Source organism: Homalodisca vitripennis, chromosome 7 (assembly GCF_021130785.1).
Source record: "Homalodisca vitripennis isolate AUS2020 chromosome 7, UT_GWSS_2.1, whole genome shotgun sequence".
In the NCBI taxonomy this organism is placed as follows: domain Eukaryota; kingdom Metazoa; phylum Arthropoda; class Insecta; order Hemiptera; family Cicadellidae; genus Homalodisca; species Homalodisca vitripennis.
Genome location: NC_060213.1, coordinates 58,401,021 through 58,428,496, shown reverse-complemented (window position 1 = coordinate 58,428,496; position 27,476 = coordinate 58,401,021). Strand labels below are relative to the sequence as shown.

The 27,476-nt window shown below is 32.2% G+C and overlaps 1 protein-coding gene across 11 annotated transcripts in view; it reads right to left on the bottom strand.

Annotated features, from left to right (window-relative positions):
- Positions 1 to 4,717: 4,717 nt before the first annotated feature.
- Positions 4,718 to 27,476, bottom strand: part of LOC124365855 (cyclic AMP-responsive element-binding protein 1-like) — a 40,301-nt gene continuing 17,542 nt past the window's right edge. For 3 of the 11 annotated variants that reach the window (XM_046821925.1, XM_046821924.1, XM_046821926.1), the window contains exons 3-8: positions 23,402 to 23,551; positions 20,273 to 20,438; positions 17,643 to 17,732; positions 15,034 to 15,186; positions 10,154 to 10,241; positions 4,718 to 6,749 (exon numbers count right to left, since the gene is read on the bottom strand). In XM_046821925.1, coding sequence (XP_046677881.1) covers positions 6,602 to 6,749; positions 10,154 to 10,241; positions 15,034 to 15,186; positions 17,643 to 17,732; positions 20,273 to 20,438; positions 23,402 to 23,551 — 795 coding nt within the window. In that variant the 3' untranslated portion in view covers positions 4,718 to 6,601. The remainder of the gene's footprint in view (positions 6,750 to 10,153; positions 10,242 to 15,033; positions 15,187 to 17,642; positions 17,733 to 20,272; positions 20,439 to 23,401; positions 23,552 to 27,476) is intronic. The other 8 variants (XM_046821928.1, XM_046821929.1, XM_046821933.1 and 5 more) reach the window with 8 other exon arrangements.

The following is a 27,476-nucleotide window of genomic DNA, read 5'->3' as shown; positions in this document are numbered from 1 at the left end:
AATGACCTCCCTGCTTTTATTGACTGTAAATCAATATTGTGTGCAGATGATACCACTTTCCTCAACATTAATTCAAACATTGATGAGCTTAATATCTTGGCACAAAGTGCTCTGGATAAGGCATCGGATTGGTTTAAAGCAAACGGTTTTTTTTTAAATGAAGATAAAACCCAAAACATAATTTTTACTTTAAGAGCTATTGGTATTGATAATAATTTAGATAAATATTCAAATCAAGTAAAATTTCTAGGAGTTTGTTTTGATAAAAATTTAACATGGGGTTCTCATATTGATTACATTAGCTCAAAATTATCTAGGGTTATTTTTCTAATTAAAAAACTTACTAATTGTATTGAAACAAATTATATTAGATCCGCTTATTTTTCTTATTTCCAATCAATTTTTAGATATGGTTTAATATTTTATGGAAACTGCAGCAGGATAGATGAAATATTAATTTTACAAAAAAGAGCAATCAGGATCATGTGTGGTGTTAGTTTTTTAGAACACTGTAAACCTTTATTTATAAACTTAAAAATTCAAACTATTTTCAACTTATACATATATGACTTAGTTTTGTATACTTTTCAATACCCTAACAATATTAAGTATGCTGATCATAGCTACAATACTAGGAGTAAGGCAAGTAGGCTTACTACAATCAATTTCTGCAGACTAAATAAAACCATTAATAGTCACCAGGTTGTTTCACTAAAAATTTACAACAAATTACGTAATTTAATAAATATATACCCTAAAAAAGTGTTTTACAATAAATTTTATAATTGGCTTCTAAACAATCCTTTTTATTCTGTAGATGAATTTTTTGCTGTATCCCATATTAATTTATAATTATATCTAAAGCTAAATAAGGACAATTGTTTATATTTCTTGGATGTGTTTACATATCACTTATATTTTAGTATGTAAACATGTATTTATTTATTTATTGACTTGGCTACTGGCTGTAAAGTGACTTTGTCGATGAGTGCAAAACTTAATATGACAATAAATATTATTATTATTATTATTATTTGAAAACCAAAAAGCCTCTTTGAGCCCTTAACTCTTTTTAGTTGTGATTACCTTGAGTTATTAACTACACACAGACATTGATAGCATGCAACAGTGTGACAATAACATTTATGTTTAACAATTTATTAATTCGATGTTAGTTTTAAGTTAAATTAGGTCCTTTCCTGTGAATTTACGTTGTCTTAAAATAATTTTAATAACGACAAGTTATTTACAATATAAGTGTGTCTAACCGTGTTTATTAGTCAAAGATTTAAGGACTTTCTATTGAAAGAAGGATTAAACTAGGATGGTTAGGTTTTAGGTTGATCTTTGTAATAATAAATTATTTTATGTCAGTAATGTAAACATTATGCAAGAGAAGTAAACATACCTTCTAAGTGGTTGGCTCTTAATAAAAGAAATTCAATGACAATACTCTCTATGAGATGAAATCTATACTTTCCAATAAGTAGTTTTTTACTGTAATCCATTTCTTTTAAAACTAAGTTTAACCCCTTGACTGCTGTAAACATTGTCAAATGCTAAGTCCTTATGGCTACCCCCGTAAATGTATGAAAATTGTCATCTACTTTTTGTTTTTATAAATAGTTGTGTAAATAAGAATGACTGTCATCTAGCAGCCCATTAAAAAACCATTACAATCACAGCTATGTTTTTGGTAATAGAAGCTGGTCTGTTCCCAAAGCAATATTTTTAATTGTCTCAAGACCATGTGTTTTTTCTGCAAAAGTTAAGTCATTCGAGCCACTGCGTTGGTTACAGTAATACATCATAAATTTTATTACACTAGGTGAACATAATTATTTTATAGTTTGAAACTTTAAGCTAACTGTTATTAGGAACTCTGTGGTATGAAAATCGGTGCAGTGAGGATTCAGCTCTACATGGGCAACCTCACAATAAAGAGATTTAAACTTTTATCAATATTACACAATATTATAAAAATAGCTTTCACCTATGTACTTGTGATATACACACATATGGCTCCAACAACTTTTCCCATTATCAAAGTACACAGCATGTACAATGAGACAGAGAGGATCTTTCAACTAATTGAAGTATGTTATCCTCTTTTCCCAATCTTTTACAAAAGCTTTGCTATAGGAGAAAGCTACCCTACAGCCCGGCTCTCGCCCTACCATAAGGGACTCTGTTCCTTTTTTGGTGAGGGTATCCCCTATTTCATTACCATGAATGCCCTCATGGCCCGGCAATCAACTGAGTATAACTCTCTTCTTTTATGCCAGTTCTACCAGAATATTCTTGCATTCCCAGACTACTTTCGTAACAAACGTACAGGTGTCAAGTGCCTTTAGTGCAGCATGGCTGTCGGAGAGTATTAAATATTTTGCTTCTTTTGGCCTCAATTTGTATGAGTCTTCTGGTACATGATTCTATTGCCTTGACTTCGCTTGGAATACTCATGGCAAGTTTTCCCAGAGGCACATCTAGACTAACAACTGGTCCATATATTCCAAATCCCACCCTAGAGTCAAGACGCAAACCATCTGTATAAAACTTCTGAACTCCTTTAGTAGGGTAGGCATCCTAACATTTCAGCCTCAGGAAATTCCTGAGTTATTTTCATATGGCCTTCTGAGGAAATAGTCTTTATCACCTTTGTACCCAGAAGCTTCATTGCGCTTAGAATAGCTGTCTTCATCACCTCCTGACTCAAGAGGAGATAAATACGCTGACTAGGGCTTTCTTTTCTTTGAAGGTGTTCTCCACCGCTTCCATTAAACTGTGAAGAGCAGTAGTAGTTGACTTACTACTTACTTAAATACGCATGTTGAGATAGACTGAGTGGGTGTATCTGTAAGATTTCATCCCTAATAAGTCTATTAATAATTTTTACCATGAAAGAGGTTAGACTTATGGGTCTGTACGAGCTGGATTGAGTCGGATCCATCTTTTTTCTGCACAAACACCACAAATGCCGACCCCCAGTTCTTTGGAATAAATCTAGGGCGTAGCTGCTTATAAACAGAGTAATCAGCATATTTAATAAGATGTCCAACGCTTCTTGGAGAAGGACCGGAAAAACTAAAGCTGCCCCAGATTTAAATGGCAGGATCTTATTGCCCATTTAATTCTTTCAGATGAAAAAATTCTTTTTGATTGCTGTCTAGATGTAGCTACCTCCCGACCAGATCTCTCCCCAACTAGAGAATAAGGATCATTTTGAGTCAAAAAAACCACCCGGAAAGTGCATATCCAAAAGCAGCTTTAAAGTCTCCTTTTGTTCACTTTAAGGCCTCCATTGGCCTTTACTAGGGACCCCAGAGGGTTAGAGTGAACTGTTTGGAGAGTTTTATGAAGCCTGGCAGCCTCTGGTAGGCTATTGATGTTTTTGCAAAAATTCTTCCAGGTTCTTATTTTATTTTATTAATTTCTATTTTATATTTGTTTGGGGCATATAGATAAGGGATCCAGGCATTTTTCCTTTTTGCCCATTTTAATAATTTTTTAATTTTGTTTTTAAGTGTTTCTAACCTCCCAGTCCACCAAGGCACATCTTTCTTCAGCCTGTTTTGTCTAAGGGGACAGTTTCCCACATGCCTTTATGATAGCTTGTTCAACTAGTTGAGCTGACCTTTCTAATTAAAGTTCATTTTTCTGGTAGGGTTCTATTTACTCCACTCTTTGGCTAAGGTCACTCGGCAGCCCCTCCAGTTGGTGGACTTAGGAACCCTGTGGGCACGTACACCTCAACTCCTGCCTCTGTCGAATCTAATGGGGCAGTGGTCCGATACATTCCTGTGAAACATGCCACCTTTCTATCTTTACATTTTTGAGTCCATAAGATACAGTTATACCCAGAACTTCTCATCTTGCTTTAGTAATAAATGTCGGACTAAACCCTCTATTTTCTAGAATTAAGTTGTTTGAGAACAAAAACTGCAGGAGCTCCTCACTTGGGTTGATGTTGGTGCTGCCCCAGGTGTGGTGAGGGTTGCAGTCAAAGTATTGCTTTATATAAATATGAAGCTTTATACAAAATTTTAAGTCTATAGATAATTTTGTTTTTGAGATATCGTGCAGACAGACAGAAAAAATAATTCAAATCTAACTTCTCTACACTTCTTATTATCAAAGAAATAAAAAAAAGAGGAACAGGATGCTAACCAACTCAAGTGACTCATTCCCTATGTGACGGATGTCAAGCAAGCTGTTGACCATTTCTACTTAAATCTTTAAAGCTATTCAGGATTCTGAGACACTGTTCTTTAAATTTAAATGTCCAATTTATTATACAGTATATCAAGAGATAAACCTTCCAGTGACCAAAATTCAACTCAGGAGGGCTTAGTGTGCCGTTTAAAAGATATACCAATCTTTCAATGTCCCTGTCTTTCAGCAGAAAACTGCATGTAAAGCCGTAACATCTAGTGAACAATAAAAATGCATTTTTGTTACCAGACACAATAAATGCAAAATTTTATCATTTTTAAAGAAATAACAATATTAAAAGAAATCTTTAAAACTTGTTATTACAAATAATGTTTTAACTCATATAATATGGCTAAAATCTTTATGGTAGAACGAGAGTTGTCCTCATCTTCCTTAACTGTCAAGTTGTTTTTCTTTTTCATTTTTTTTATTAAACACTACATATTGTTATATAAAGGTGCACTCAAAAAAGTTTAACACTTGGGAATATTTGATAAAACACTTATAATTATAAAATATAAGTTTTATTTTTCTGTACAAACACATAAGTGTATTAACTGTGGTCTTTTAAAATTAAGTCTAATAATTACACTTCGTATATGTTACATATGTCTATCATTTTGAAAGATTCTGTAGATGGTAATAAAATATTATTTACAGCAATCTAGTACAGCTTAGTCTTAGTTTTTACAGCAAAATAACAAAGAACAAACACACTATACAAACAATTTACGGTAATCCCTTAAAGGAATAGGCAGCTACCTACCCTGACCATTCCAAAATAATAAAAATTGGCACGTGGAATAATTTTTAAACTATAAAAAAAATCAGTTTGAACATTTAAAATCAAATAAATAAATTGATTCTCATAAAAACATAGAATGAGCATAAAATACATAATAAATTGCCTCAAAAAAATAAACAACAAAACAAATTATTTCTGTCTATAAAATATATTTATGTTATTTGTTACAAATAACAAAGTACTTTCTAGATCATAAATAAACAAACTAATTGTACATTTACAAATATTTACAAACAACACAAATCAATATTGACCAAGGAATAACAATAAAGCACTGGTGTCGCAATGACAGCTTAGTGATCACAAGATAATGTTGCCAAAATTATAGTATTGTTAGGACTTAGCTATGTAAAAAGTACAATAATGAAATAAAAATAAGTGTGATGAAAAATTTAAATGATCAATTTTACTTTTACTTTTAAAGATGTAACACATCGGAAACTATAAGCTCATCAAAAATAGTCTTTACAGGAACACGAATTCCTTTTGATTGTGTAAAAATTACCAAAATACAATTAAGTAGCTGGTTAATGACTTTTCAGACAAACAATCGACTGAAAAACAACAAGGTTTGATTCAACGAGAGAACAAGTTTTAAGCGTAAGCAATGGAAAACTGTCTACCATAAAGTGCATTTAATTTACATTTGTTAACGAGGCACTTTTCCCAACAAGGCTGCTGATGAAATATATTGTTAAATATAAACTTTAATGATTATTAAATAAATACTCTAATTTGTGATAACTTGATCTCTAATGATGATGGTAGAAAAATAAATAATAAATTTGCCTGCAAATTATTGATCCAAAGAGTATTTATTTCCTTATTACTGATAAGGAAAGTAAAGCATGAGTAAATTATTTTCTTTTATAATATAAAGAAACCTTTAACTTCTGGTAACAAGAAATATCTTTACGAAAGAAGTAATAGACTCAATATCTATGAAAACAGCAGATACTTGATCATCAGTAATAAAAATTGTCACATGCATTGAAAACAGTTTGTTAATTGTATTATTATTAATACATGAAACTATAACAGAAAATGTTTTAATCAATTCATGAATGAGCAATTAATTCCAAGAAACATAGCAAACATTATTTTCTAAACTTTATTAAAGCTATGTGTTTATACATAATATTTAAACCATCTGCTTTAGAAACTACTAACTGTTTAAGGCTGTTAGCACATTCAATCCAAATTTGTATTACTCTTACTTTAAACTGAGGCACCAAAATTATCTGAGTATATTCTAAGCCAAACTAACTAATAGTAATAATTGGAAATGCCTACACGAACACAGCCTAGTAAATATTGCAACAAATCCATATAGATGACCACAATGGAAAACAAATAAACATAACCATAATAAACGGTTCATCAACAGCCTTGTCCACAATAAAAGCCTTATTTTGGTTCCAAAGTGTTCCGAGGGTAACCGACTGCGATCGAGACTAGATCGTTACAACTACGGCGACGTACCAACTCTCGGGGGAAGGGACAAAGAAAATATATACTCTGGCGCTGTGAACCCTTCCTTCCGAGGGGTCATTGAAGGCCTCTTGTTCAGTCAGTGGGGAATCACTATTCCGTCTTCTGCTGGCAGTACAACTCCTTTAGAGACTTCAGTTCGTCTATTAAGGCCTTGTTCTGGTTCTCCAAGACAGCCACTCGGTTCTCCAGACACTTTATATACTCCTTCTTCTTTCTTCTGCACTCCCTCGCTGCTTCTCTGTCAACAGAAGTGGTCAGGTCAGACGTAGAACGATACAACCACAACAAAGTTTGAGTATGGTAAAGTACTTTACAAAGTAAATTTCCATTAATAAAAGTTAAAAATGCAATTAAAAAAAATTAAGTAAAAATGCAATTTAAAAGTAATTAATAAACAGCCACACTTACTTAATCTGTAAATGGTAAAACTTAAATTGGAACCTCAATTATATATTATTATCAAGGGTATTAATGAAAGTTCACATTATCACAGATTTGATGTACATATATCAAGATGGAAAAATTGTATTGTTGAGAGTTATGATTTAAGATGTTAACATTTTAAAATATAACAAATTAAATTTTTTCCTTATTCCATAACAAGAAACTATGCCTAATCTCACTCCTGGAGCCACGAATACTCCCAAGACCTTGAAAAAAGGTCAATATCTGTGACACTCCCATGAATGCTGCCTGTGCTAGTCCTCTTCTGCAGCCTCTGCTAACCAACCTTCCAAATATTTTATGACACCAGATACTTCTTCAACCAAAGTATTAAACTAAAGCCACAAGCAGTATAACAATTTTACATCAGCATACCCAGACAATAACCAGCAAAATAAATAAATTTATACACTTATTGGAAACAATTCCAATATCTATGTGATAATCCCCATCGTGGACTAAAACCACAACAAATTGAGAGTGCACAATTAATACTAAGATATTGCTTAAAAACACACTTCAGTCGAGAAGAACTAAAAAATGGAGATTTATGTGGGAGAAAGGCTGGAGTAGAGAAGGTCATACACACTCTTAAACCAAAAACCTCATCTGGTACTGACAAAATATCAGCAAAGCTGACTAAATCCTGCAAAAAAGAACTATCCGCTCCTCTTACTAACATCATAAATAAATCACTTCAAGAAGGAATCTTCCCAGACCAACTTAAAACTGCAAGAATTTACCCAAAATATAAAAACGGGCCAATAACCGACACCAGCAGTAATCGATCTATCTCACTAATATCAACCTTTTCCAAAACTATTAAAAAGATTGTGCTGGAAGGCCTCTTGCAGCATAACAACCTTTGAACAAGCCAACCACACGGTTTTCTAAGAAGCAGATCTACAACTACCGCCCTCATACAGCTTTTTGAACATTATCGTTCAGCTAGAAGAAGGCTGCACAGTAACCAGCTTGTTCCTTGACTTCAGCAAAGCGTTCGATTGCCTAAACCATTGTCACTTACTTGAAAAACTAAGAACCCTAGACATAGAAGGAACAGCAGCAAGTTGGTTCTGGAGCTATCTGAAGGACAGAAAACAAATAATAGAAATCCAATGCACCAAGGAAAACACCATGCAAAGGGCCCAGTCACAACTCACTAGTGTACAAAGGGGAGTACCACAAGGATCAGTACTGGGCCCAGTGCTATTCTTGTTGCTTACAAACGATCTACCAGACTGGCTTCAGGGTGTCTGCCAAACAGTTATGTATGTTCTTTGTTTGAAGGTTATTTTTGACGATGGAAGGATTGTGAAGGAAACAGGATTTTTCCGGACATTTGCCATCGTTCAGTGAAACAAGAAATCAGTAACACTACGTTTCGAGATCTGCAATCTGATCTCTTCTTCAGGTAAAGAACTAACCTAATACATAATTACAAAGAACTAAGCTAATACATAATTACAAACTAGGTTAAAATAAACAAATCTTACCAAAGCGTTGTGGCACGCCTAGGTCAGGAATCACAACCACCATGTTGTTTGTCAACTTCACTAACTCTATAACCATGCACTTAATAAAAAACTATACAAAACACTAATTATTATAACTTAAGTTATGTATGCTGACGACACCGTCCTCACTGCAGCAAACAAATCAATAGACCACCTCAACATATGCACAAGGAATACTTTGAACAAAACTAAACAATACTGCCAAACCAACGACTTAGTCTTAAATGAAAATAAACTGTCCAGATTAACTTCACAACAAAACACAGAAATGCAGACCTGACAGCACTACCTGGCTTGGAAGCCAAAAACCACACTAAGTACCTCGGCGTCATCGTTGATTCAAATCTAAACTGGAAGCCTCATGTTGATCAACTTTGCAAATAAACTTTGCTCAGGCATCTACGTAATACGTAGAATAAGACACATGAGTAACATAGAAGTAGCTAAAACTGCTTATTTCGCTCTGATTGAATCACATCTGAGGTATGGACTAGCAGTGTGGGGGAAGTACAACTGCAACTAACATTGGGAGTTCTCAAGCACCAGAAGAGAGCTATCAGGAGTCTGGCAGGTCTGCAATTCAGATAAAGCTGCAGAGAGTCATTCAAGGAACTTAAAATTCTCACAATAATATCTCTTTATATTCAAGACATCATCCTACAAGCAGTTAACTCAGGACAACAAAGACATAACAATATTCACAACTACAATACAAGAAATGCCTTCAACTTCAGCTTGCCAACACATCACCTGAGCCTCTTTGGAAAAAAACCATCTTACAAAGGAGCCCTATACTTCAATAAACTTCCAGATAATATCAAACGGCAACAGTCTAAACACTTCAAGAAAGCCCTGAATGAATGGCTCCAAGAGAGACCCTTCTATAACGAAGACGAATTTTTTAAATCTGACCTATTTATGTAATATGTTGTTGTTTTGTTATGTAAACAAAAATGTAATGACTCAATTATTGCTCTCTATGATCATGTAATAAATAAACTTTGTCTATTGTCTAAACCATTAAAATATACCAGCACCGTGAAAAGCTCCTTCAAAAGATGTGAATTTGTTAATAAAATTATCGTAAAAAGATTACCTTATTAACGATTTTCAAACACAAAATATAACAAAATCATTTTGGCAATCGGTAATTTGTGTACTGCCGTTAAGTATCCGGTGAGTCTCTGCAGATTCGATTGTCGAACCTCGTAATTGATTGTCATTCGTATCGATCAATTCTCGAATTCATATCTTGGTTGAAGATTCAGTGGATTCGTGATTTGGCTTTGACACATCACTAGTTATTATCATTATGCCATAAAAACTGATACTTTAAACAAAGAATTTCTATTACTTAAAATCCATCACTTTTTGGTGACATCCATGATCTTCATTAAAATCTGTGACATCTTTACTTTACTTTTCAAAGACTTTGGTGACCAACAGACACTCTGAATATAGTTCAACGTAGTTGAAACGCTGTACAATGTACATCACCATAAAATCTACTTTTACTTTTAAAAGCATATTTTTATAATTTTTCATTTTCTTAAGGTGATCCACAAGAAGGCTGCAAAAACTTGAACACAAAAATTTAGATCACACCTTAATCATCTTCTTCACCATTATACAGTAAAATTCTTTTGTGATTGTTACAATATATTCTAATAACAAGTTATACCTGTTCTTCAGTAGCCGAAGTTCCCGCTTCCTGGCCTGGTCCTCTGCCATAATTGGTCCTCCCGATAGGCTTCCAGACTGTGTCACCACTGCAACAGTACGTAGCATTGTTATTATGGAACTAGTTTTGATTTTAATCAACCAAGTACTGTCTACAGAAAAATGCAATGAATGTTGGTTAAAAATAATACCCTGAAAATTTGAATTTGTTGATATTTATTTTATAAAATTAGAAAAGCCAACACAAAAATTTCTTTTAGTATTGATATAAAAGCTATTCCCATATCATTATCAAGAAATTAGTAAAATTAGAATTAACTAGCCTAAACCCACGGCTCCGCTCGCGTGTTTGAAGTCGTGCATCGCCTGATCTGTTTGCAACCGCTCGATTACTTTGCATTCTCAATCTATCATTCAAATTTGATGTTTCTCTTTCTTCTTGCGACAGCATCATTCTTGATGCTGATGTTCGTATTCGATTCAATTCGTTTACCTTTGCGCGCTGGTCGTTGCTTTGATTATTACGAATTCGTTTTGTTGCTATCGCACGTGCGCTGTGACGGCTTAAAGCACTTTTTTTTCTTGGCGGCATTATGTTATTTTCCAATAAAATTCGTCAAAAAACTGCTCAAAGGAATTCTTTAAAAAAAAATGTTGAGAAAAACATTCTTCAAAGAATATTTACATGAGAAAACAAAAATACTTGCCTATTTTTTTAAACCTTTTACTGATGGAAAATAACACTGTTCTTGGAAATTGTAAAAAAGATATCAAATCACGTTTATCAAAAATTTGACATTTGTAACACGTTGTAAATGTCAAAAAATGTTTGTTTACATAGAAACGTCAAAAATATTTATGTTTACTTAGTTACTGTCAAAAATAACAACAATTTTTTGTCGCATTATATATGTTTAAAAAGAACAGCTGATTAAAAATTTGAAAAGACTCTTTCACTTAATAACATATGTTTGCTGCAATGCATTTCTTACGGGTATTTCTGTAACCAGTGGGGCGGAATCCTGAATCGGGAAAGGGATAAAAAGTATCCTATAACCTTCTACAGATCAAGACGAACAAATTAAAAAAAAAAATTAGGCGAATCCGTCCAGCCGTTTGTGAGTGATGCTGTTACACACGAACAGTTTCATTTTTATATATATATAGATATCAAATTTGTTCAGTTAGGCTTAATAGAATGCCTTCAAAAACAACATAACATTATTGTTACATTTGCACATTTTTTTAAAATTGTACAACCGCCACTTTGTTTGCTCTTGATCCAAAAGTAACATTTTTTAAATTGTGTACAGAATGAAAAATTTTTGAAGGAATTAAATGTAAGCAGCTCTTCAGATCTACTGATTGAACTTCATTAACCAATAAGATTGTCTTATTAAAAAAGAGAAACATATTTCCTCGGTTTGTTGACTTTCCTCATCATTCAATGGAAAAAATATACATAGATCCCAAATTCTGTATGACTAAAATACTTCAATAGAGAATAAACTTTTGTTCAACCAATTTTAATTCAGTAGGTGGTCATTAAAAGAAAAATAACAACTTAAAAATTGTGCATGGCTGAGTGTGGGACTCTCAAATCTACTGTTTGACACAGTTTCAAGCGTGTTGCTGAAGTACATGCATTCTTTACCACAGTTTATAATTATTTATTTGATTTTGATATAAATATTAAGCATATGAACATTAATTAGTGAACATACAATAAAATCATGTCAGAAAAGTAACCATGCTGATAAATAAACAACTGAAATCACATAGCCTTATACGATAGGGAGAGGCAAAAACAATTACCGGGCATGGAGCAGATCCTGTCATGCTCAGCGTAAGCTTGGACTGCTGCAGATGGTGCATTGTTATTGTTTATTGTGGATAAATAATAAAGAGAACTGAAGATGGATTTAAAATATGTAACCAGTTCTGTATCGTTTATCATTTCAAAACCACTATTGGTTCACAATTATTCTTATCTTTTCATTGAAATTTAGCTTTGAGATGACTTGAACTAGCTAAGAACTGTACTCTTTAAAGCAAATCTGCAGAATTTGTTCTGTAACTTTATGGAGAGCACAGGCGAATATGCTGCATAGCATGAACTAATATATTTTGAGTTGAACAAATTATGTTCTTTAACTCAGGAACTGGTGGTCAAATTCCTCTCAGTGGTGGAGTGTTTTTTTGTATCTCAAACTCTGCCTCGAACTTACTTCATTATCATATTTATAAAATGAAATAATTATGCCATATTATGTTATATACAATTTTATTCAGGAATGTTCAAGGAACAATTTCCTTATAAATAATAAGTATATACATATTTTAATGTAGCCACTGCATGCTTGCAAACATAAAAAGTAAAAATATTAATTCAAAATTTATTTGTACAAAAGTTTTGATTGGTGATATGAAAAAGTATACAATAAACATGCGGACACTAAGGGAAGTTTTACTAATCCAACAGAGGTCTACACATGCACTTTTTCTCTAATCATTGAGATAGAGTTGAATCTATTATCTAGATTAACCAAGGAATGATGTTCTCCTTATGAAATGATCATTATATTCAATACTTCCAAACATATTTTGTACGTTATAAATTGCGTATGGTTTTGTGTTTTTTTAATCACTATTACATTTTTTCTTATTTAGTATGAAATTACAAGCTTAGGCATTTGCTGCGGGAGGCCAAATTCCAGCTCTCATCTCTACCCTGACTCATTGCCTCAGTGTGAGCCCAGTATTGGGCGGGGAGGTCATGCTGCTTACCACCTGAAGTGCCCAGTTGCACTGTTTCTTTCCATGCAAATCGTTCTTAGATCACCATCTTGGTTTGTTTTCTCTGTTGTCATGATTAGTGTATGGTGACCGTGTACGTGTAACTACAGAACTGTAGCCCATTGGAGGAGGATATAAAGCTCACTAAACACCAATTTTCTGGCGGAGAAGAATCCGATTCAAGTACAGACAGTTCTCATGATAACAACTTGTGAGAGAGTGGAGAGTGGTGGTGAGAGCGTATAAAACATATTCTTAATAAAGAAATATTTTTAAATTAAACAAACTGATTCATGAGTTCCAATGGGGATAGGGGCTAAAAGCCAGTGGAGTATTACCAGTATGAACTAGATGAGAATCGGCACCAGTAGTGGTGGGCTGGAATTCCAGCCCCAAAAATTACATCACCAATTCCAGTCAACAAGGGCTGGTGGACATCTTCAATACATTTTTTTGGATATCCAGATTTCTCACAGCGAATTTGTTTACCACCTTTCCTAGTCTTTTCCATTTTCAGAGGGAAAAATGTATAGTATGAAGCAGAAGTGAAAAAAAAAACACTGCACAACTAATATCTAAATAAGAGATATAGAGGAATAACAGGAGTGAAGTGACACTTCAATACTGAGAGAACACATGCTCTTTGTAAGGGTAATCAAATAATTCTGTCATATGTGATGATTGTTCTTCTTTTATTTTTAGAAATTTAATTTCATCACAACTATATACAAGAATCTACATGAGAATTATGAGTAATTTAAACGGGTATTTGCTTACAGTAAAGTGTGGCTTGAATGAAGGCAAGTTTTTCAATCTCCAACAACATAAAGCATTCAACATTATCATGCTTTATTGTAAAAAAAATAATTATATTGAAAATGTTTGCAATGCCATACAATGTTCATAAAGTTATAGAAATACTCCAATATAGAGAGTAACAAATGAATCTGTTATACAATAGGTATATCCCAGAAATGTTACACCTATATTTTTCCTTGTTGTCATTATAATGCCGACCTCTATAGGAAAACAACAAATCTACCACAGTACAAAAGACAGAAAGTCTAAGCTCCCCTTGTATATCAACTTGAAATAACTCAGAAAACCTCCAGATCATCCAGATTGTTCAATTAGTGTTTATAATTTCCATGTCATTTTATTAAGTATAGTGTATAGAGAATAAAATGCATATTGAATTTACTTTATTTTGAAACAGTCATAAACTGTTTCTAAAATAGTATAGACCTGTTTCCTCACAAAATTTCAAGATTGAACACTATTTTGTTGAATGTATTATTAGAGCTATAATTACAGTTAATTAATGCTTTGATAATTAACTGCCCTAGCTATTTTTCTATGTTACCCTTAAGAGATTGCTGGCCTAATTTTTGAATATTTGAAAGCAAAAATTGTTGCTCAATAATAACAACAAACTTTTATCGCTAGATTATCATATTTTTTGCAATGAAATGAATATTATAACACTTTTCAGGTAAAATTAAATACAATATATTTTTATTCTGTGTTAGTGCAAAATGTTTTTACAATGATTAACTTTCACTTTGATTCAAAATTGTCCATATATACATATATATAAGATTTGTTTTGATTTTTTGCAATACCACGTGAAAGGCAATGAAATACAAATACAACAATGTATCATCTTACGTTACGATGAGAAACAAGCAAAAAAATCATCACCAGCCTTCTAGAAATTAAAAAAATAAATACTTCAGGATGTAAGAGTGAAATATGCAACTGTACCTTAAAATTAAAATGTACTCAACAGAGATAAAAAGGTGTCAGATACATTGGAGTAGAAAGGATTAAAATAGATACTTCTCCCAAAGCACTTTTTGTGAATCGTCACAGAAAAGCTACTTCAACCTCATTATTTGATGCTGTAGCATAACCGTTTTGGAGTTGCAACACAATCAAAGTTCTAGCAATTTAAACAGCCAGTCATGTTGAGAGAATTAACATGACAGTGAGTAATCTAATTATCTATACTTATGCCCCTTCACTTTTTAGATACAATAAACTGAACTAAAAGAAAAGGCAGGCACGAGAATGTAGTCTGCCGACCTATCTCACCAGGCACATAGAACTGCCCATCCTGTCCCTGCGTGTACTGTACAAGCGTGCCACTGCCTCCCGTAGCGTTGGTCATAGTCAGTGTGTGCAGGCCCGTCACCGCTTCGCCTTGACTCGTAAGCTGGATTGTTCCCGCTGGTATCACTGCAACAACACATAGTACATTTAATCTCTCTCCTCAACATTTATAATCACCTTTTGAAAGGTGTCAAAAACATTCAGTTTTCAATAAAAGTGAATGTTCAACAAATAAAATAAGACAAATAATGTTCCTCTGATAACAGTAGCGTAGCCAAGGGGAGAATGTTAGAATGTATACTTCCAAAATGTTGAAAGGAATTAATTCAAAGACAGTAAAAAGTACTACAAGGAGCAATTAGTATTTACGATTAGTACTTGGGATGCCAACACGAAATCATCTGATGAAGGTGGGTTTAAGCCAGACTCTGTGGAGAGGCAAAAGAGCAGAACACATAATGCTAATTGTTCTGTTATTTGCAAAACCAGGATAAGATTTCTAGAAGCCAAGAGTCCAAAGACATCAGAGAATAGGAGCCCTCAAATCTAATAAGTTTTTGCAGAAGCCTCAGATTTGAGGGTTAAGAATAAGTAAAGGAGGTGAAAAGGTCCTTTCAGGACTAAGTACAGAGACAGGCTCTTTCACTGAAGAAAAAAACACTAATAATAAATTAAAGGAGTTAATAAAGTATGCTATAATTTGTAGAGACGTTTTTCTTTAAACTTCATTTCTACATTAACAAGAAAGAGTACTATGGTGTATCACCATCCACGGAATTTGGCTGAACATTATTGAAAATTTCAATTTTGTCTGCAGGAGGATGTACAAATTTATTTTCTGTACAATTGTCTGTTGTTTGTTTGTGCGCAGAACACCTCAAGAATACTATAGATTTGAAATTTTAAATGCAACTTCAGCAAAGCCTGTTAAGAGACATATTCAAAGAGTAAGTGTACTGAGGCTCTCAGGGCCGGAAGGATTTTTTTCTCAACATGGCTACACTGCCATGTAGCCTGTTCTCTTCCCTCCAAACCGTGGGATTGGATCTTTTTTATGACATAATCCTAACTTCCAATCCAATCAAATCTATATGGAATTCCAGTTATAACAACTTTGGTTTTACGGACTATTTGTTTCATTAACCCTTTCAGGGCCAGGAGCAAATATGAGATGTTGCAAATTTTTTTCTGTCAAATTCTTAACATTACTTTATATTGATTGTACGCATTTTAAAAGATTTGATTATTTACAGGCATTACAAAATATAGCTGAAGTGCTTGCACATTTTCCATATACTCCACAGGAATATTTATTATATTTAGACATATTGTTCCTTTGTTTATAAATAAAACCGTTGTAAAAATTAAACTATAACATTTTTTAATATAAACGGGACAAAAATACAATTAAGGCTCTTATAAATAGTTATTACATCAATAAAAATACATTAAAAAAGTCAATTCTGTATTAATTTTAAAATACATCAGTTGTAAGCTAGACAAGATTTAAATATAAAAGATACCGTAACTTGATAATAATTACAATGCATATGTACAAAACATTTAATATTACAATAATTAAAATATAAAAATATAGAGATTTGTTAACTAAATCAAATAGCAGCCAGATAAAAAATTAAAATCAAAGTATAATTATGTTCAGCCAGGATTACTATAAATAAAAGAATTGAGATTACAAAAAGTAAATGCCACCAGTGAGATTTGAACCGGAATCAGTTACATTAGAAGTCTGTCAGCTTATCAAATGAGCTATTTGGTACTGATAGTAAATAGTCAGAACAAAACAGTGACAGCTCAGTTTGGAGATCTAGCAAGAGAAAGTTTTTTTTTCTTATCTTATGATAGTCACCTGGCTTTCCAAAATATTATTGTTAGCTGATAAGTTTATATCTATCAAATTTCCAATACAACTGTTAACCTTCAAAACTATTATGTCATTATGAGATTATGTGATAAAGTAAATTAAATTAAATGTTTACTTACAAGAGTGAGGTTAAACTAGTTAAATATATGAGAAATTAATAAAACTTTAATTAAAAAGTAGTCTTACAGTCCAAGTCCATGTATTCAAGAATGTCACTATAGAATAATGTTCACAAACATACATAGTTAAAAACAAATGGAAAACTAAAACTTAATATAATTACTTAAATTAGACACCACATTATGGTGCCTGTCACTTCAGGTTTGTAGCAAACCAGTCTCTCCTTACTTACAGTTTCTGCTATTTCACAAGTTATTATTGTATTCTCAAGTATTTTATGAGTTTCTCACGCCTTATATAATACAAAATTACAATGCAGAAACCCAAAATTTTTGTGTTCTTTGAAGTTTTTTCAAATAATACAAATAATATAAACAATAAAAAAAGTGTAATAGGAAAATTCATTATAATATGAAAGTTTTTGTTTAACCTTTGTTGATTGATCTCTTGTTGAGGGCAAATAAATGTTATACATTATTAATCAACATTTTAGGCCTTTTGAAGTCCTAGTAATTTTTAATGCTACCAGATACTTTAATTTGACTGGATTTCCCTCCTAGAATGCAGACACACTCACCTGCCTGGTAATGTGTTGGTAGAGAATGAGACGAGAGCTCGGAGTCCAGGTTAGAGTCACAGTCGGACCCTGACGACTCCACCTTGCCCCCTGCACACGGAAACAATCAACCATCTGGAGCACTCATACCAACAGTTCAACTACTATATAGACCAAATACAAAATCCAATGAAAAATTTGTAAGGTTGAAGTATGTGCAACTCCAATATTTATTATTTTACTACATTTAATGGAACTTTATTGTACATATTAATTTTCTGGAAATTTAACAATGGGATTGGTATCAATTTCTTTAGCCTTGGTGAGTAGCTACAAATCTTTAGACTGAGCGCTGACAACCGAGAGAAAGTGATCATTTAAAACCTCAACACTTTTAGTGCATAACACATTTAAAACCTCAAAAGGAATGCAGATCATGTTATATAACGTTACTGATGTTTTCAAAGTCACTTTATTAAGATAACCTTGCCTGACGAGGGTGTATTCACTGATGCGTCGTGTTCGTAAGGGATGTTCGTAATATAATTCACTATTATGAGCGACTGCATTGTGTTACTTTAACATGTTTATAATGTAGAAGTTGTCTTAAACTGTTACTGTTTTCACCAGCTTATTCAATATAAACATACAAACCACTTAAAAAAGTAAGAAGTCTAGTAAAACTGTTAAGTGAAAGGTATTGACAGATTTGATATGTGTATTAGAAACATCTCAAATTAATATAAATATGTTTGGATTATTTGGATAAAAACTGCGTAATTAAATTTGTTCCCTTACAATGTGTGCTTTTGTGTTCTTATATACGTCAATATTAAATAACATTTAATAATCTTTGTATTAACAAAAAGAACTAAGTCTGAGATGTAAATATATTATTCTTAAATATATTTTCTAAATAGAGTTTTGTAATCTCATTTTAATGACCATTTATATATAAGGGTTGTCACCACTCAAGAGTTACAGCTACAAAAACTGAAGAAGGAATAAGGGAATAACATGATTGAAAGGACCAATTTTTCATGGAGTTCAAGATGGATGAGAATTGAAAAACAATCTTTCTCTACTACTGCTACATGATAATAAGCACATTGTAATAGTCAGTAGTTGAGGTGTACAGTATGTAACTTCACAATCTAACACCATCTTGCACGTAATGTATAGACTAACAACCAACAAATACTGTCAATGCTCATCCATATTAAGCCATATTATAACATGGCAGCCGATTTCGGGTGTACGAAACTTCGCTTTTATTCAGTTGTGATACAAAATACATAACTTAATCTGTAAATTAAAAAGAAACTTGCCAAATGAGAATTTTGTTCATTATTTAGAAAATTAGTAGTTGAAATGGTTAGCAAAAATAATTAGTATAATAGATAACCACCAAAGTTAAATTTAATAGTAGTAGTCCAAATTACAGTAGGACCTACACCAGTTAGGTAAAATCGAAATTAAATTAAGAATTTAGACTCAAGGTGCAAATAGGTGTTATTCCTTCACCTTTAGAACAGTTCAAAGGTTTTACAAATAGTCTAAAAATGTTATATTTACAAGAGATAGCTAAGGCAAAACACAACTCATGATAGGCCTACAATGAATTAAAAATTATAATTGAAACCAAGTGAAAATATAAAGCTAATGACTAATTAGATGGCTAATATGGGATGAAAAATGCAAAGTGATGTTACTTATTTCTAAAATGCCTACAATAAATATATTATTTTTCATGTCAGTTTGATTGTTAAAAGCTCATTATTTTATAATGAATTTAACATTATCAATTGCAAAAATAACTAAACTGTATAGGTAAAATTTATCTTCTTTTCTTGTGCGATGAATTCGTTTTGTTTTTTTACAATAGTTATTCCATTGCAACTGCTGCATAGTAAAAAAGTTCTCACACTTAATCTGCTTTTCCACCAAAAGGATGATTTATAAAAAATCTATTGTCTATTATACAATAAATTAAAAAGTTACGAAATACTTATTGATACAAGATTCAATTTACTAATACAAATATTACAGTGGGGTGTTCAGTTCTCAGTTGCTGCTTTTAACTATGGATATACTGATGTTTAAAAAACAATAACAACAAATATTTAATTACTCAAGATTCAAACAGCATTAGGATGCAGTTACCTCTAATTCATTTATGTCACTGAACTTATTTCCTCCAGATACCCTTTTTTTACATATCCAGATTTTACTGCAATTCCTATTTGAATATGATAATATGTTTAAAGAAATACTGGAAAAAGGATCGACACCACCATGACTTGTAGATCCAATACTGAATTTTTGCTTAAGCAATGGATATTCTAGTCAAAATGTTTTCATTACTCGCTCAATCTAATACTACACAAACTACATACTTAATTTATAAATGAATTTGAGTTTAGTACCAGTATTTAAAATAAATACAATCAGAACTATGAAACTGAGCTGACTCCACAACCAGCTGTGTATAAAGTTCTCAAATGGGTAATGTAACAGAACATTTACACATTATTAAAAAATTACTCTTACTTAATGAATAGTTTGATTTTTTTACAAGAGAATAAAAATTCAATTGCATTATTCATCCCAACTAATGTTAAAAATGAAAATAAAGTAAAAGCAAAACAGACCAAAAAGAGGTTTGAAGAAGGTAGTCTTGCTACCTGAGATTTCCGCACCTCCAAGATCGTTGAGGATTTTCCGATACGAGGGCCTTCGGGTCAGAATGTCCCTTCTCTTGCGCGTCGTCGCATCCTCGTCATTAGATAAACTGTCGTCTGAGCCTGCTTCCACCACCTGTTAAAAACAAGCAGTTGTACATTTGCATTAAAACACAAAAGTACTGAATATGTACAGTAACTGATCTGGCTGCAAAACATATGTTGGAAAATCTGCTTGGACCAGATAACATGAGTATGATAAAACAGACTGAAATTTTAATTAGCTCGTAGAATGAATGGAAAACCGTGCACATTCAGTTTTGAACCATAAATTACAGCTGCAATAAATAGTAAACAAGCAATGGATTTTTATATGATGTATTGGCTTTGAAACCTCTAGAACAAAGTAAAACTATGTCAGACTGTGTGTCAGGTGACAAAGTTCACTGATGATTCAAGAAAAGTTTCAAATCTAAAGCTTAGTTAAAAGTGGAGGGACATGCATCATTATTGAACTTGATCCTTCTATGTAGAAATGAAGTAATATGAAAAATTAAACTTCTGTAGCTCAATTTGTTCTCAAGATATCCTGTGGACAGTTAAGCTTCGCTAATATTCAATAAAATTCCATGGAGTGACATGTGCCATGATCAACGAACTCAATTTTTTCAAATCATTTCATCATTTTTATTTGCCACAAAAATGTACAACATCAAGTCATAAATACAGCTCATTACAGCCACGTCAAAATCTTAAAACTAACAATAATTAAGCTTATACAGCATAACAGTAATTGTAACAGAATAAAAAACGCAATAATCATTAAAAATACATATTTTTAATTTTGAAAAGTTCCTTTAAGCTATAAAATTGATTCTCCAACAGCCAGAAATAGAAATTATTTTTAAATCTGTCAAAGGGATATGAGCTAATTTGTCTTTCAACAAAATTCTGAACCTTCAAAAAAACCAAAACATGGTTTTAAGGGTTTTTACTTAACCAACATGGTTCAATTTCAGCATAATTTTTATTACACGTGTTATGGCTATGAATTTCATGAACTTATAACAGTTTGGAATTGGAAGTCATGAATTGTGGTTTACAATACTCTCTTTTTTTAAGAGCTCTAATAGCCTTCTTCTGCAATAATAATATTTCTTCAATCCAAGAGCAGTTACCGTACAGTACTAGTCCATATCTAAAAACAGATTGGAAGAAGGCAAAATATACACCTCTAATGTAATTTACTGGTATTATGTCGTTCAGTCTACACAAGAGTAAAATAACTTGTCTTTTATTTAAGTAATCAATGTGTGCTCACCATGTCAAATTTTTGACAATATTAATATTAATACCCAAGAACTTTACCACATTTGAGAAACCATTATCCAATGAATCCGAATTGTGCCTAAGATTAAATAACATTCGTTTAGTTTTGTCCTTATTAAGCAACAACCCATTTGCATGAAATCGATTTGAGGCATTTTTTAATATGTCATTTGCCAACAATTCAAGATCATTAAAATTTTTACCAACGTTAAAGGAGGTTGTGTCATCTGTATATAAAATGGTAATCTGCATAAAGCCAAACAATATAGACTATACACAGAAATGAAGCTTCATAGAAAAAGTTTCAAAGTTATAGTTCAATTTTTTCTCAAGATATCCCATGCACAGACAGAAGAGGTATGTTGCCAATCCCAGATGATAGGTTTCACTAATGCTAAGCCAATGAATGGCATAAACCATTTCAAAATATTAATCATATTAATTGACCAGCACTCATCTCATTTTGTGATATTTTTATAATTGTTTCTATAATTTGCAAATATCTTGTATTATATTGACTTTTCTTCAGAATCATTACCATTAATTTTCTACAGTCATTAGATTTAGGCTGACTTGTATGTATATTGCTTTTCTACCTCTATATTCTAAAAAGTTTTAAATTACTGTACTGTACTGTATTTTAAAGTTGGTTTCAAAGGTTTTCAAATTGTCATTTTAAAATAATTTCTTTTATATCAGTATAGTTTAAAGTTTTGGCAATGCAAATGTTCAAAAATGAATGTCTTGTCCAATAAAGACGACTATGACTATTAGGAGATTACTTTTTGCGGCCTGAGCTTGTCACTATCCTGCTGGGCCCAGCTACTAGATATAGACAATAGGCAATAAATGTTATCTATACGTTCCTTGAGAATTACGACTACATCAACATAGTGGTATAATTTAGATACAATGAGTGCCAAGATTTCATTCATACTTCCAATTTAAGAATGCTCTCTCTTCATGGCATCGCAAATGTTCTGAGATTTGATGCTTTCTTTTAGTCTGTCGATGAACTTATCTTTTGGTTTGAGTGACTATCAATTCACTTCCTTGGAAGTAAGTTACACGTTCACTGCCACGTGGTTCACCACTGACTCATGGTACACTGTTAGTTGAACAAACCCTATAGGATTTCACCAAACCTACTCTGTGTTGCTAAACATTTATTTGTTACTGGATCAAAGTGGCAAAAAGTACTTTTCATAATCAGTATTACAATGACGTGTATTATTACTTAAATTAAGGGTAGCTCATGCTGCATATGACTTACTTTGTTTACAATTAATTTTCATGTGCAGTTGTACCCCTTGTTTGTCCCAATTTCAGCTGTTGTCGTTCTCTGCTGCATTATTGCATCTGCCTCCAAGCTACAGGCAGGATTGATCTTTACATTTGTAACGTTTGGAAACATAACACAACTCATGTACATTTTATTTCCTCAAAACTCATTGAAAATATAATGTGTAGGGTGAGTCACTGGTAGCTTGTTAAAGTAAACACTGTGCACAGAATACACTGTATCCGTAACAGAACACAATCTGGTATTCCACCTATTTCAGCACTCTAGCACTGGTCTACCCAAACTATCATATGCCAAAGTCCACCATCTTCATTAGACACCGGTGAACTATATCGCACTGAAATATTGCATCTTTATGAGTCACTGGTGACTCATCTCGTGCTAGCCAACGTATCAGTTAAGCAAGGCTTGTGAACCAAAACCACAATAGTGGGGAAAGCACTCAGAAAGAGGGATTAAGGTACCACTACCTGAAGTGTCTGCAAGTTGCCTTGGGTTGTCTGGATGACAGAGTTTGGTTTGCCGACCAGAATGACGTTGCCCTTTGTGAGCACTGGTAGCTGGTTGTTGGCAGATTGTATCACCGACTGTTGGTTGCTCTGAATCACTGATTGCCCCTGCAAAAATAATTAATCGTAAGAAATTTCAAATTTACAAACCACACTCAGAATCATGCTAAAATAGAGCTTAGACAATAAAACTTGGTTATATTTTCATATTAAGTTGCCTATGCATTGGATATCTTACTAGTAAAATATTTGAAAATAGCAGGCTTTCTATGGAATTGAAAATTCTGTACAAAATACTCAGATGAGTAATGTTACTATTATTATTTAACTAGTACATTATCAACATAAAACAAACCAGTTAATCTATAATAAAATAATTTGGACGATTTTCCTTCATAAAGTTTGGTACGTTCTATTAAAAATGCTATTGGCATTGAAAGAATCCCTGAAAAAAAAAACCATTGTAGTTGTATAACTGAATATATTTCATATTAATTCAAGAGCTGCATTACAGAAATCTGATACCAAAGAAATGTACATTCAATATTTTAATTTATACTTATTTATAACAGTTTCACTTTAAAAAAAAGAATTTAGAAAATGCTTCTTCAGCAAACAAACAATACATCCATAGAAAACTCTTGTTATTATCAGACGGGCTAGCCAACGAGTCAGGATGAAACATGTTAAAGAATAATATAGAAGATTACACTGTTTGATGTAAAGTACAAAGTAAAATGTTATAATATTTGCTGAGTAATTTTCTGGGAATATTGAAATAATAATTTATGTTGTCAAAGTGTACAAATTGTATAATCACACAAAGCACAAATGACACAGGCATGGAGTCATCGGTACTACTGTAATGATGTCTTGTTTGCATGATGCCATTGTAACATCACTGTACTTTTTAATCTACAATCTTATTTCTAGTTTTTTTTTTACAAAACTATAAGGACATTCATTACAGGGAGATGTATGTCTCTATACCTGCCATGTTAATTTAGCTAGGATAATACTCCATCTCAAGAAGTAGTTAAAATTATAATTTAGTGAAATATTTAACATGTTTTGTGGACATGTTATTTTATACACCATACCGAATTCACAAGATTAAATACTAATCTGAATTTTGTTGTAATATGCTTATTTTTAACACATTGTTTTTATTTTTTGATATTTTAACTACTGAAGTAGTTGTAAACTGGTGTTATAAAGATATTTGACGCTAATATCATAAGCTGACATTTTTTAGATAATGGATTGTTTATCACATATTGGTGAATATGTTACATTAAAGTAAATAAAGTCCTCAGACAAATCTTCAAAAGCACTGAAGTGACTTTTTAACAAAAAGTGACTTAAGTGATAGAGGTTTGATCAAAATTCATCAAGCTATTAGAAAACAAATAAACATTTCTAAAGCCATGGAACAAAGGACTGTAAGTTATAGTTTTAACCTGTAGATTAGAAATAACACATTTATCTAAGGTCATCTTGAATGTATATTTTAATCCTCATGAACACAAGTTCACCAAATCAGCAAATAATAAAGAGATTATTTATTTCATAGTTGATAGTGGACTTTCCTCTATAAAGTTATAACGAACTGCACGCTAATGCTCTGCGCTGTGACATCTTCTTATTGATTCATTTAAGACAATTTTAAAAACAATAATCTCAAGGAAGGTTTAAGAGCAACGCATATTTAAACTATAAATATAATTATAATATAGAAATATTATGTTAAAATAGTTACAGATATATATTTTGGACAGGAAGGAGGTTGACAGAGGAGGTCAAAAAGCTGGAAAAATAGAATCATTCTTATTCAGCAAGAAAAGCACTCCACATATTATTGGTCTTGTGATGAAAAAAGGCAAGGCTATCATTTAAGAAGTCAGAATAATTATGTCAAAAATGTTCCTCAAACTATCAATTCTATGGGATCAATGGACATAAAGCTGCCAACTCTTGTCATCAAACGCATCCTAAAAACAAGCAATTGATGAAATCACAAAGAAGATTATAGGTTAAGATATGAGGTCATACATACATATTATTAACCATAGCTGCTGAAATAATATAGCCCATCCTAGTACGCAAGAGCCATGGAAATCCACCCTGAATTCACTGAAGACAAGTTAAAGGCATTACTGATTTGGTGTCCACATAATGGTGTCCTTATTTTGGCAGATGCCTAACAAGGGATTTATACAGAAGAAGCAGAATCACAAGCAACAAATCAGGTTTGGAGGCTGGTGTTTATTTTACTTAAAAGATAATCAAAATGTTACAGAACAGTTTCAGAAACACGCTTCAAGATTACTAATAACTTCACAACATGTGAAGTGATTTTAGATATTTTTAAGCTTTCACACTTTTCATTTATTTCGCTTTTATACATCCATGTAGACATAAATTAACCAGCTTATACAATGAATATGCATAAAACTGTTTTAATGCCATACATGAAATCCATAAAAGATTCTAATAAATACACAATATTATATGCAATATTACTAAAGGTCAACTGTATGTGAACAAAGTTGTAATGTAATGTGACTGGTGCAATAAAAATAATTCAATGTCATAAGAATGTTTACAGCCAGAACTGGCCTTCTAGTACGGAGGAATTGCACACAGTTAAAGCTCAATATTGCTAACACTTGAACCATGTGCTCCTTGTTGTTCATAATAGAGCAAAAATAAATACACAATATTATATGCATTATTACTAAAGGTCAACTGTATGTGAACAAAGTTGTAATGTAATGTGATTGCTACAATAAAAATAAAATTAAAAATAATTCAATGTCATAAGAATGTTTACAGCCAGAACTGGCCTTCTAGTACGGAGAAATTGCACACAGTTAAAGCTCAATATTGCTAACACTTGAACCATGTGCTCCTTGTTGTTCATAATAGAGCAAAAATAAATACACAATAGCCCAGTAAGATCTCCGACTACATCAATATTAATGCAAATGCAATCAGAGTCAACTTGAGGTCAACTGATTAAGATCCAAGTGTTTTCTTTAAAGCATGTCTCTAATACTGTCTCTATCACCAAATTCAAAAGCATATACAGGGTAGTTTGGGAGGAAAGGAAAAATTTTAACAGGTGATTGTATACTTAAAAACAAGAAAAATAGTTTACTTTAGCATAGGTTCTGGAAATGCCTTTTTAAAGATGATAAGGCTAGCGAAGGATAACCCAGATTTCCATTCTAAGGATTAAATTAAACCGGACTGAAACCATAACAATGGTAATTAAGGCAAAAATTTAATTGTTTCATATGAATTTTGACCTCAAACATTTAATCTACTTGATTCTAGAACTGTAAGTCCTTTAGTTTGTAAAATATCTTGCTTAAAAGACAAAAATGTTACCGTCATAAAAGAAATGTTTAACGTTTGTGGCTCTTTAGTTTAATTAAATGGCTAACAAATGCATAAACATCCATTAAACAAATTAGAGAATTTAATCTGAGAAAATTGATGTAAAGAAAATCTATAGCAAACAAATTCTAAATGAATCAATTAAAATTTAATTGTAAGAAAACAAACTCTGAAGCAAAGGCACTTTGAACAGTATGAATGCAATAATAACAGGTGTTACTGCATCATGCCAGCTAATCAGTTTCAACTAGATTTTATTATTTTATTACCCAATTTTTAAGTTGGTAGCACTGATCATTGTTACTGTTGGGTGCTTAAACACAGTTTGACTTATTTGTATACGCCTGGTTAATGTTGGTTGTGATTAGTGTTATTGCATTTTTATCTGTGAGACACATTTATTTCAAATTCTATTTACTATGTTTATAAATACTTTAAAATAAATTAAAATTCAATTTGTATATAGAAATTTGCCAGATTTGTTTCACATTTCTTTTAATAATGCATCACGTATTTTCTCATACCGAATACACAGATATGATACATGTGTATGGCTTTAGTAAATGGCAATGCTAGAGCTTAAGTTGCAGAATATCAACATCAGTGTCCTCAACATAGAGTACCAAATCAT